Source organism: Haliotis asinina, chromosome 12 (assembly GCF_037392515.1).
Source record: "Haliotis asinina isolate JCU_RB_2024 chromosome 12, JCU_Hal_asi_v2, whole genome shotgun sequence".
Taxonomy (NCBI): domain Eukaryota; kingdom Metazoa; phylum Mollusca; class Gastropoda; order Lepetellida; family Haliotidae; genus Haliotis; species Haliotis asinina.
Window position 1 is genome coordinate 44,131,121 of NC_090291.1, and position 12,741 is coordinate 44,143,861.

General features: G+C 40.6%; 1 protein-coding gene across 1 annotated transcript in view; it reads right to left on the minus strand.

Annotated features, from left to right (window-relative positions):
• LOC137257773 (E3 ubiquitin-protein ligase ZNRF2-like) overlaps positions 1–12,741 on the minus strand; it is a 35,487-nt gene that overhangs the window by 14,040 nt on the left and 8,706 nt on the right. The window contains exons 2-3 of the mRNA XM_067795197.1: positions 7,619–7,714; positions 4,556–4,661 (exon numbers count right to left, since the gene is read on the minus strand). Of these exons, the coding sequence (XP_067651298.1) occupies positions 4,556–4,661; positions 7,619–7,714 (202 nt within the window). The remainder of the gene's footprint in view (positions 1–4,555; positions 4,662–7,618; positions 7,715–12,741) is intronic.

A 12,741-nucleotide genomic window follows, 5' to 3' on the forward strand; every position in this document is an offset into this window, starting at 1 on the left:
AATATACGCCGACTTCGAAGCCTTAGTGGTTGGGGAATCATCCACTAGTGGGAGTTTCACACAAAAAACACAAGAGCATAAAGCCTGTTCGTTTGGATACATTGTCGTCCGTTGTGACGGGGAAACGAAAGCTCCGGTAGTGTATAGGGGTCCTGACGCGGCTGAAAGGTTTCTAAAGTGCTTGCAGGAGGAAGAAAAAATTATTAGGAATGCATTGTATAGAATCGCTCCCATGCGTATGACCAGAGCCGACAAGATAGCTCACGCCAGTAGCACTAACTGTCACGTGTGCGACTCGCCACTTAACGGTGATTCGGTGAGAGATCACTGCCACATAACTGGTAAGTATAGAGGCGCCGCTCACAACGCGTGCAACCTCAAGCTTAAAATCAATCCTAAGACAATAAACATCCCCGTTGTCTTTCACAACTTGAGAGGATACGACTCTCACTTGATCATGCAGGCCATAGCGAAAATCGATGGTAATATATCGTGCATCCCAAACAACATGGAGAGATACATCTCCTTCAGCTTAAACGGACTTAGGTTCATTGACTCGTTTCAATTCCTCCTGTCGTCACTCGACAGTCTGGTCAAGGCCAACAATACCTTCCCTATCACAGATCGATACACAGACGCCGAGACTAGACACCTGCTCATGAGGAAGGGCGTATACCCATATGAGTACATGGATAGCTGGGCTAAGTTCACAGAGACCAGACTACCTCCTATCGACTGCTTTTATAGCAAGCTGAATGAAGCGTCCGTCTCACGAGACGATTACTCGCACGCGATTAACGTATGGAATAAACTGGGTTGTAAGAACCTTGGCGATTATCATGACCTGTACTTGAGGACAGATGTACTGCTGTTAGCCGACGTATTCGAGACGTTTCGGCAAACATGTTTAAAGCAGTATAAACTCGACCCCGCATGGTATTACACCAGCCCAGGTCTGTCGTGGGACGCCTTGCTTAGAAAGACCGGAGTTAATTTGGAATTGCTCACAGATTACGACATGCACCTATTCATTGAGAAAGGCTTGCGAGGTGGGATTTCCATGGCATCCAAACGATACGCTAAAGCAAATAATCAATACGTGAAAGGTTACGATCCTAACAAACCAACCAATCACATTCTCTACCTCGACGCAAATAACCTGTACGGCTGGGCTATGAGTCAGTATCTACCTACAGGAGGATTCGAATGGGTACCAAACGTTGATGTTATGAGCATTGCACCAGATTCGAACAAAGGGTATATCCTCGAAGTTGACTTAGAGTATCCCAAGGCATTACACGCATCGCACAACAGCTATCCCCTTGCACCCGAACGTATGAAGGTTAACACAGACTGGATGTCTGAGTACCAACATAACTTGTCAGGTGGTCGTGTGGCGGACGTTGAGAAACTCGTGCCTAACTTAATGAATAAGACCAAGTACATAGTTCACTATCGCAACCTACAGCTGTACCTGTCATTGGGTATGAGGCTGACCAAAATACACAGGGTGCTCATGTTCGACCAGAGCCCATGGATGGAGCCCTACATCAGAATGAATACAGACCTACGAAAAAAAGCCACCAGTGATTTTGAGAAAAATCTCTACAAGCTCATGAACAACTCGGTGTTTGGTAAGACTATGGAAAACCTGAGGAAACGCGTAACCGTGAAACTGGTTAGATCTAATGAGGAAGACAAGCTCAGGAAATTGATAGCCAGTCCGGCATTCAACCGTAATAAAATATTCACAGACGACCTAGTTGCCATACACATGAAGAAAAGCCACATAAAATTCAACCGACCTGTTTACGTTGGGATGAGTATCCTCGATTTATCCAAACACCTGATGTACGACTTTTACTACAATGAGCTCAAGAAACAGTACGGCGACAGGTGTGAAGTGCTGTACACTGACACGGATTCCCTGCTGATGGAGATTCGAACCGAGGACGTGTACGAGGATATGAAAAAACACATCGATTTATACGACACCAGCGACTATCCTAAGACCCATACCATGCACAGCACGGTAAATAAAAAGGTCCTAGGTAAGATGAAGGACGAGTGTGCTGGCACGCCAATAGCTGAGTACATAGGTTTGAGGCCTAAGATGTACTCCATATTGAAAGCCGACAATAGTGAGATCCGAAAAGCTAAAGGGGTTAAGAAGTATGTGGTGAAACAACACATCAAACACGCCAGATTCAAGGAAGCCCTGTTCAAGACCCGTACCTTTAGGCATAAGATGAACACGCTTAGAAGTGATGGACATAAGATATACGGACTGACTATAAACAAGACGTCCCTATCGCCTATGGACACGAAACGTTGGATAGCTATTGATGGTATAAACACATACGCGTATGGACATGAAAAAATTTGAGGCTATTTATTACAGCCCGCGTGGATATTGGAAAGGAGCTAGCGCAGTAGATAAGCTAGCTAAAATGGCGCGAGTATCACCAGAGAAAGCCAAAGCGTGGCTTGAAAAACAAGCCCTGTGGCAGATCTATTTGCCGGCGCCACGCTACGTACCTAGAAGGAGTTTCGGAATTAACATACCTAATAGCATTCACCAGGCAGACCTACTGTTCCTACCTCATGATAAGAGGTACAAGTATGCCTTAACCGTAGTGGACGTAGCCAGTCGTTACAAGGAAGCCGAACCCTTGACCACGAAAGATTCGGCCAAAGTAGCCAAAGGATTAGAACGCATATACAAACGCAGCCCGCTGACTTGGCCAACAGAGCTGCAAGTTGATCCAGGACGGGAGTTCATGGGTGCCGTTTCACAACTGCTATCCAAACACGATACAAAGGTCAGACGTGGCACGGCCGGAGCCCATCGCAGCCAAGCTATAGTTGAGAGATTTAATAGGACTTTGGCTGAGCGCTTGTTCGGCTATCAGTATGCTAGGGAGATGACCACCCCTGGAAAACGATCGACCGAATGGGTAGCGAGGTTACCAGAGGTGGTGTCAGCAATCAACCATGAAGTCACCCGTCTCACCGGTAAGAAACCGGCAGACGCTATCAAACTAAAATCAGTGTTAGCAGAGTCGTCTGCTCCATTGCGTGGGAAGGAGAAACAGATACCAGATAGGGTCTTAGTTAGGTATCTATACCAGCCGGGGGAACACGAGGGCGATAGCCGTAAGCGAGCCACCGATCCTATATGGTCAGTCAAAACTTACAACATAGATAAAGTGGATATGAAAGCCGACGAACCTAACTTATACTACTTGAGGGATGGGCCGGGTAGGGGGTTTGTAAGAGAAGAATTATTGATCGTACCGTACGGCACAGTGTTACCGCCTGCCAAGTCACGGTAAACGTGATGGCGTGGCTTTGTAGTAGGGGCAATAGTAGCAAGAGCTAAGGGTCCCACCAAAGCCTCATTTAGTAAATGAGGCTTTTTAGAGGGGTTTTTGAAAAGTGTTTTCGGACTGTCATTCCCTATACTACTGATTGACATCATGAGCATCAATATATGCAATCAGAACATGCTCACATGCATTAATATGATCTCAGTTTTGCTTTGATATAATATCGATTCGTAAACATACAGCTATTTTGATATTCATGTGTTCTTAAGAAAAGCCCCCAAACAAGTGTCACAATATACAATTTTCTTTCAGTACTTTGTCCATGTTTACTCCACACTGCTGTTCCTACAACTAGGTGTTTGCATGTATTCATATGGTCACCATCTGGTCATCTACCAACGGATTCGTAGGTTCTTCTAAGTGCACAGGGTAGTGTACTGCACATTAGGGGTTGTGACAACACTGAAAAAGTTTGCACACAAAGGTGACTCCAAGGTCTTTTACATCTCGGTACTTCCAAGCTCGCTAGATTACTAGCCTGGTGCCTTAGCTCAACCACATCGCCCTCAATGGGTCTCATTGTACCAATGTGGGTAATCGAACCCAGGTCTTCAGTGTGATGAGCAGGCACTTTAACCACAAGGATTCCCTTGTACTAACCACAAGAAATGATCTTAACGTATTGAAACAATGTGAGGATTTAAACATGGGACTCAGACATGAACAACGAACATATTTACCATTAGGCCGAACCATTGTAAAAACAAAAGGGAAATCACAATAAGGTATGATAATCATAATGTTCAAAAAAAGATTACTGTGATGGAGTGAGTGTTTGCATATAATGCTTAGACACTTTAAGCATTATTCCAGCAATATCATGGTGGCTTACAAAAATAAAGCTTGTCACCTATAATGCAGATTTCAAGGGAATCAAACCCTGTGATAAATGTCTTAACCACTAAGCTACCTAACTGCACTGGGCCTCGATTTTCGAAGCTCTCTTAATGCTAAGATAGTCATAAGCTAACGTTAACGTATGGCACTTACGACTATCTTAGCGCTAAGAGAGCTTCGAAAATCTAGGCCCTGATCGTAAGTGAACTAACTGCAGGAGGTATGTTGACATAGCTACAAATCGTATTGGAAAGTAGCGCTTCGTTGTGATAAAACACACTGAGTCATGACTGTAGCGAACCAGTGAAAATCAGCCAAATAGAACTTACGCTTTGTGATATATACACAAGCACGGTAGCCTGGCAATGGTATCCCCTTTCTGCAGGTCTTCAAAACATATGACACACTCCCCCTTGTCATCTGGCAACACATCCTCTGTAACACAGCAACAGTGGGTGAGTGAGTGAATTTTACTTACTTCCATGATCTGCAATACAAAGGGCTGGTAGCACTATGCCATTTGTAATCTTATGATAAAGTATAGAGTTACGATGGGTCGTAACATAACAAAGTCTTTGAGGATCATAACCCTGGCCCAGAAGGATGCCTCAAGAGCACTGTCCTTCCTGATGTACTACAGATATCTGTAGTGAACAGCAAAAAACCCCAACACTTCTTTATGGTCATGTGACATTATTATGGATGCTTACTTTTATGAGATTTCATTGTTTGAAATATGTGTTTCTTTTGGTGTTTAGTATCTATACTGTAAGCTACATGTAAATGATCAGGATCTAGATCCATGAAGTGTTCAAAGCATCATGTCCTTCCTAATTTTATTCCTAAAGCAGCACATCCTCTGTAACACAGCAACAGTGGGTGAGTGAGTGAATGTTATTTACTTCCCTGATCTGCAATACAAAGGGCTGGTAGCACTATGCCATTTGTAATCTTATGATAAAGTATAGAGTTACGATGGGTCGTAACATAACAAAGTCTTTGAGGATCATAACCCAGGCCCAGAAGGATGCCTCTAAAGCACTGTCCTTCCTGATGCACTACAGATATCTGTAGTGAACAGCAAAAAAGCCTCTTCTTTTTTGTCACTTTTTTAAAAAGAAGACATAATTATGAACGTTTACTTTTATGATTATGAGATTTCATTCCTAATGTTACGACAAATATAGAGTTATAATAGGTGATAATGTTATGAACACATTGTATATCTGAGCTCAGATAAAGAAGGGTGTCTCAGGAGCACTGCCTTACCTGATGCACTACAGATATTTATATACTGTAAGCTCAAATGTATATGTTCAGGGCCTTGATCCACAAAGCATTCGTAGAATGATCACAATAGAAACAAACCAGATAGTTACGAAGGTCGTAATGCTACGAAAGTTCTGTGGATTGGGACCTGGCTGACACAATTACAACTCGATCAATAAATTATTTATGATTGTCTCTAAGACAAAATAACATGACTACAAACACAATTTTCAAGGAACAGAGATAGAAATCAGTAAGGCAGATTGACTCCATAGCAACAGATTCATGCTGTTGCAGTACAATGACAATAAGCCTGTTTAGCGGTCATAAGACTGACTTTCACGAATAGTATTTGCTAATGACTTGAACCCAAACACAGACTAGAATCCCCACATGGTTTGCAGACAGGTGAAGCGTTGTGTGTTGTGTCTTCATCCATCACCAGCCACAAGAATACAATAGGAGCGTCACCCATCACTAGCCATGTGATGACAATAGGTGATATTGAGTCAATGTTGCCTTACACAGCACAGCATTGCTACAGCCACATAACATGTACAACAGCACACAGGAATATTTCAGCTTCATGGCTGTAAAAATCTAAATGCTAAGCTCTATTGGTGGGTACGTGATGCTCAACATATTAGAATCATTTGGGAAATCATACACCGGTGCATGAGTAGACACTGGTTTTTAGGAGGGTCTTGATTAAAGGGGATTCTTGGAGTCAGGCTGATATTGAATGAGGTGACCCACAAAGCCATTAACTTGACACACTGCTGTTTTGACCCCTGATTTTTATGCTCATACATTGATTTACAAGATGCCCACCAAGGTGTTGGGATGACGGAGAGGTGGAGAGTATACATTTTACACCTTTGATTACAAAATGTCATACAGAAAGTGGTCAAATGTAACATACGTCAAATTTGGGATGTAACAAGCGTAATAACAGATACAACATATGTTACATTTCACACCTTGTCCAGTGTTCACGAATGGTGATTCAAAACAACAGGATATTGGGTTCTATAAGTTTCAGATGTCTGTCTGACCTACTGAAATATTCATAGGACCCTTTGAATATAACTAAACATGCATTTCCAATTTAACATTTCTTTTGATGTGTACTGATATTATCAACGAAAGTAAAAATTCAGAAAAAGCAAACCAAGTGTCACGTGTCGCATATAACAACTTCATTCAAAGTCATTGTGAAATATACAGTTGGAACTTGGGGTCATCGGGTTGTAGGCTTACACTGGACCAGATTTGTCAAAGGGTCAGACACTAGTCGTGAACACTGCTTGTCAGGTATATTAACAGCTATCTCATGTAAATACTTTTAGTGGCTGTTGTTGTCAACACACTGTACGATTAATGGAACTCCCACACTTTCAGGTACATGTAATTCAGCTGTAGATGTGAGTGAGCGAGGAAAGTTTTACACCACACTCAGCAGTATTCCAGCTATATGGCTGCAGTATATAAATAATCAAATTTGGACCAGGCAATCTAATGATCAACAGCATGAGCATCAATCAACACAATTGGGAACCGCTGACATGTGAACCAAGTGAGTGAGACTACCTGATCCCACTGGTCGTCTCTTACAACAGGCATTGTTGCCTTTTGTGACAAGCATAGGTTGCTGAAAACCTGTTCTACCCCGGATCTTCATTGGTCCTAGGAAGAATGTTACTCTTATACATATGTCCCCAGTAGAGGCAAATTGGTTTAGGTCTCAAAGTGGACACATCTGCATAGTATCCTTTGACAAGATACATAGGTCCACAATGTCTCAGTTCAACCAAGGGTAAAATGGGTACCCATGAGGATGTGTTGGCACTGCATTTAGTTCACTGCACCTAACAGGCAGCATGGCTGTATGATCCCCATGGAATTCAAAAAGAATCAGAATACGATAGTGTCCTATAGCGCCATGAGCAGGCAACATGCCTGGATATGAGAGTTATATAAACTGACTATTATAATTACTATCATAGTACAGGAGTTATGATCACATTTAGGGTGGCGCTGAAAACGTTGATGATATTCTACTATAGTCACAGAATCCCAAAGGTACACTCAATAAGGAGGTCAAGGATAAGTGGTTTTCTTACCATTGTAGGTTATTCGTGGCTTGGTGAGGCAGATGACAAGATGACACTCAATATCATCTGGAGGAATGAACTTGGAGCACACAGGGCACTTGATTCCTGTAAAACAATATCAAACTAAATAATACCCATTACATACTACAGTTCCTCAAAAATATTCCAAAGTCACTTGTATGTTTTCTTGAGATTCTATGCTGCCTTCGTCGTGTAGTTGTCAGAGCATCTGTCTGCAAGAGCAAAAGGTTGCAGGTTCGACCCAAGGCCGTGTCATACCAAAAGACATTAAAATATGGTACTTGTTGGTCTCGAACTGGTGCTTGGCATTAATGGGTACAAAAAGGATTGCTTGGCTTGGAGTCGGGGTGGGGGATTTATGCTTAACTGTGGTATTTCAGTGAGCTAGCACTAAAAAGCCACTCGTAAGATGATATGCATGTATGTGTACAAACCACCAGACATACACAAGCATGCATTTGTACAAACCGCTACACATACACATGCATGCATGTCGTCTTATGTGCGGAATATTTTTTGCGGACATTAAACCCCATTTCATCACACCTCACTATGAGATCCTCTAATGCTTACCAAACTCCCTGCTATTTAGGATCATGACCCATAAACTGTTTGTAGTGATACGACATTGCGCAACCCTATGATAAACTATAGGGTTGCGACAGATTATAACTTAACGAACACTTTTTTGATCAGGGCCCAGGTCTGTGGATTATGATACAATGACCTAATGCATATATAAAAGTAAGCCATCGGTATCACTCAACTGATCACAATGAGCTGTTTCTGCATAAATTTACCATACATTAATAGTGCATTGACTTATGATCTAGGTTTGCTCAGAGGACTGATAGTCTAGCTCAAATTTTGCAGCAAATTTCATGACAAATTCTCAAATGGAAATCCCTCATCCTCTATGTACATATAGTAATGTATAATGGAGATAAAAGGGTGGGTGAGTGAGTGAGTATTTAGTATTCAGGGCTCCAGAAAACATTTGGGGTGTGGGCATACTTACTCCTCATATTGCAGGTGGAGGTGTACTGAGAATTTTAAAAGGGTACTGACATGTTTTTGCGCTTACGAGACGGCGATGTGGTTTGTTATTTATAATTTTAAACAACTTATTCTAAATTATTAAACTTTATACAATTGTTAGACATACATAAACATTATTTACGTTAGACGTACAAAGGTATTTATATGTGTACATTATAAGTTATCACATCGTGTTGAGGGAAATACGGGGTTTTATCAGTCCCTCGTAAGGGACTTGGGGCTGATAAAATCCCGTATTTCCCTCAACACGATGTGATAACGCATTTATCTAGCTGAATGTTTTCACTAAATCAAAACAAAACAACGTGCATCGAATCGACTTGCTGCCATGTTGACACCAGCTGACCATTTGACCTCAATGCAACACACGTTACTAAAGGCTTGTCGATGCACGCTTTTCTCACTTCACATCGTCACCGAGGCGTAGTGGGGTGATATGATTTTCGCAGCGGGAGTATACGACTTTTATACTCCCGCTGGCGGATCGTGATGGATGTACATGGTATTTTATCAGTCTCACGTGGACCAATCAAAACTCGACATTCTTACATGAGGCTAGATAAGATACATTTGAAATCATATATTCATGTCATTCACTTTTAGTCTTACATTATGTCTGTACACCCCTTATCCGTATATCACTAGCATTACACTGCTATTACAATATTCCACCAGCATCACAGGAGAACTTCACATTGATCATGCCAACATATGCACTATAGTTTTATGCAAACACATGCATCATACATAAATAACTTATCAGTAGTCTAGATCTATTCATTCATCACAGAGATAGAGTAAAAAGTTCTTATTTTCTTGATCAGCATGCTCACAGTAAATGTATTATTCAGTGTAACCGAACATGACAAGGATCACTTTATTTTGGCCTTTGTCTTATTTACCAGTGTTCATGTTTATATATAATGGTCTCAGCAGTTACCATGACAGTGAAACTACATGCAAGATGTCAAAATATCATGAACACTATCGCCATCTCTTTACACAAGGCCATATAACAAAGAAACATGTTCATGGAACAAGGTCTGCTCTGAAAAATGAACACAGTTCAGGATATTCCCAAACAGAAAGGTAAAGTGGCTTTGATTTGATTTAGATTCATATTTACTTCTCCCTATTGTTTAAATTATGAACTGTCCATTTGTTTCCTGGGCAAATGACAAGGAAATGAATGTCAACAAGTCATCTAGGATCGTGTACATGTACAATCACAATTCATTTCATGATGAGATATAAACAATATTTATCTTTGGAGAGGTCATCAAGTCTATTAACTAATGATATTGTCATACATTTATACTCTTAGTGTGTGCTGTTCCTGTGTATGAACGTACACAAATCATGCAGGAGCACGCTTTGGATTGTGGATGAGTCTGCAAGGGGAATGATATACCATTACATCGTTAATTTATATCACAACAATGACATGACATACAATAACCTCGCATCTTGTCAACCAAATACTGGAAAAATTATTGTAATTAGAGTTTGAAGTCTACTTCCAAAATAGTTCCTATGTCCAGAACTAGCATTTTCTTTTGTACCTGCTGCATTCTCTATATAGAAGTTTCCTTGTGATTTCATACGAACATGCAGTGCTTGCCCTGACACAAAAAAAACCCTGCATGTTTGACGCCCAAATTATCTCAAATATGCAGTGAATTTAAAAGTTTGATTGGAAAGATGCCAGTTCAGAATTTTTTGGATTAAGAACAATAATAAGACATTAAAATAATAAATAAGAATTGGGAAACTGCATAATGTTTTCAAATCTGTTTTAGTCAAGGCTTTAGTCATTATACCCAAAGTCAGATTTGTCCAAGACCATCGGGCATGCAACTTTTTAAAGCTGACTGTCAGGTCACAAAAAAGACCATCCCAGACGTTCAGGCAGACGGGAGTTTGCAATGCTGCATGATGACTCTTAAATTTTTATGTCTAGGGCAAAAAAATGGAACATACATATCGTGATATGTACTGCGTCACTGGCTAGTTTCCTCATTGGACGCAAGACTACATGGAGAATGCCCCAGTTTCACAGTTTCCTTCTCCGCTGAGATACTCTACTGTACACACTTAGCCGGAAGGAAGCAGGAAACATCAGATGACTTTATTCACTTGTACAGTCACAGCACCTCTGTACTGCATGTATTCACATATGAGAGAAGTGTATCTATCCAAGTGTTTTAGAAGCAAGCTCTTAGTGCTATCTACCTATTTACATAGGCGGTATAGAGACCAGACATTTTATTTAGCTGCATGTGTAAAAAAACGATTTGTGGCACTGAATACTGAAAACATGATACACGAATCTTATCAAAACATCAAGCTAAAGAGGTTGTCATCTATATATCATACTTGCTCTGTCAACAAAAGACAATGAGATTAAATATCTTCTTTATTAAATACCTGCTTACAACAATATGTATTTGCTGACACACATTACTTTCTTTCAAAGCTACTTTATAATTTCTTTTATCTAGAACAACATACTTTTTCCAAAGAAATCATTCTCCATAAAAATCAAAATGTGTCTTCCACATGACTGTCAAACAAATACTTCTACTGTTAAGCAAACTAAGCTACCTCACAAGTTGTTGAGCACGTTCAAGACCGAAAGACTAATGAAACTCGGCATGATTTAGACATGTAAGAAACTAGATGAGATGATCCACATTGAAAAAGACATGTCTGACATATGTACATGACGTAGTAATTAAAAGGAACCCCGAGACTATCATATCCTAGCAACAGTATCGACAATCAACTTAATCAGGATTTTACTGTTGACAAAATACCACATTCCTGCTCCAAGTAACTGAAGAAAGATGTAAATAATTACATATCTATGCCAGGAATCAATGAATCTGTTTTGAAAAGAAATGAAATTCCATTTCAGTCTCATTTTTCGCTCATGGGTTTCACCAAACCAAGATATGTCTGAAACCTGCATCAGTGAGTGAGTGAGTGAGTGAGTGAGTGAGTGAGTGAGTGAGTGAGTGAGTGAGTGAGTTTGTTTAGTTTTACGCTGCCATCTGGAATATTCCACCTACATGGCAGGTTTCTATAAATAATCAAGTCTCGACCTGACAGTCCAGTGATCAACAGCATGAGCACTGATCTTCCCAAGCATCATTTGATGTTTCATCATCACATCAACATGATCAAGCTGACACAAGCTGGGATAGCCTAGTGGTTAAAGTGTTTGCTCATTATGCCAAAGATCGGGTTACAACTTCCTACAAGGGTACAATGTGTGAAGCTCGTTTCTGGTGTCCCCGCCGTGACATAGCCAGAATATTGCTAAAAGCGGTGTAAAACCATACTCACTCAATTGTCATACTGCTCAAAGCGATGTTAATCCCAACTCATCAGACTTGGGAAGGTCCAGGGTTGAACAGATCTTCAGCAACCCATGCATGCCACAGATGGTGACTATGCTTATTGTAAGAGGCAATTAAGGTGGTCAGGCTTGATGACTTGATGACACGTGTCACTGGTTTACAAATGCACAGATCGATGCTCAGACTGTTTACCACTGGATTGTTTGGTCCTGACATATAGATGGAATATTTCTGAGTGCAGTGCTAGACTGAACTCGCTCACTCACTATAATGAATCATACAACATTTTTAGCCTCAAACCCTTATGTTAATATCTTCAAAGCCTCTAAAATATTACTACTATCCCCAAGGTCCAAATATAACTAGAACCAAGAGAATCGATATCTAACCATATGATGCACTTGCTGAACTGACCATGCAGGACAACTCATTCATTTATCTTGTTGATGAATTACTAATCCAAATTTACACAACACCTTTCATCTTTTCATACCTAAAGCTACAACAGCAATGCATAATTAACAGCAAACGTGTCAACACAAACACACTGCTCTAGTTAAATATTCAATATTATCATTCATGCTTACATAACTTCACTGATCATGTCGGATTAGCTTCAACATGACCCATGCTTTGGGCTACCAACAAAAGTAGTAAACTATTACTAATTATATTATCATGATTCTCTGA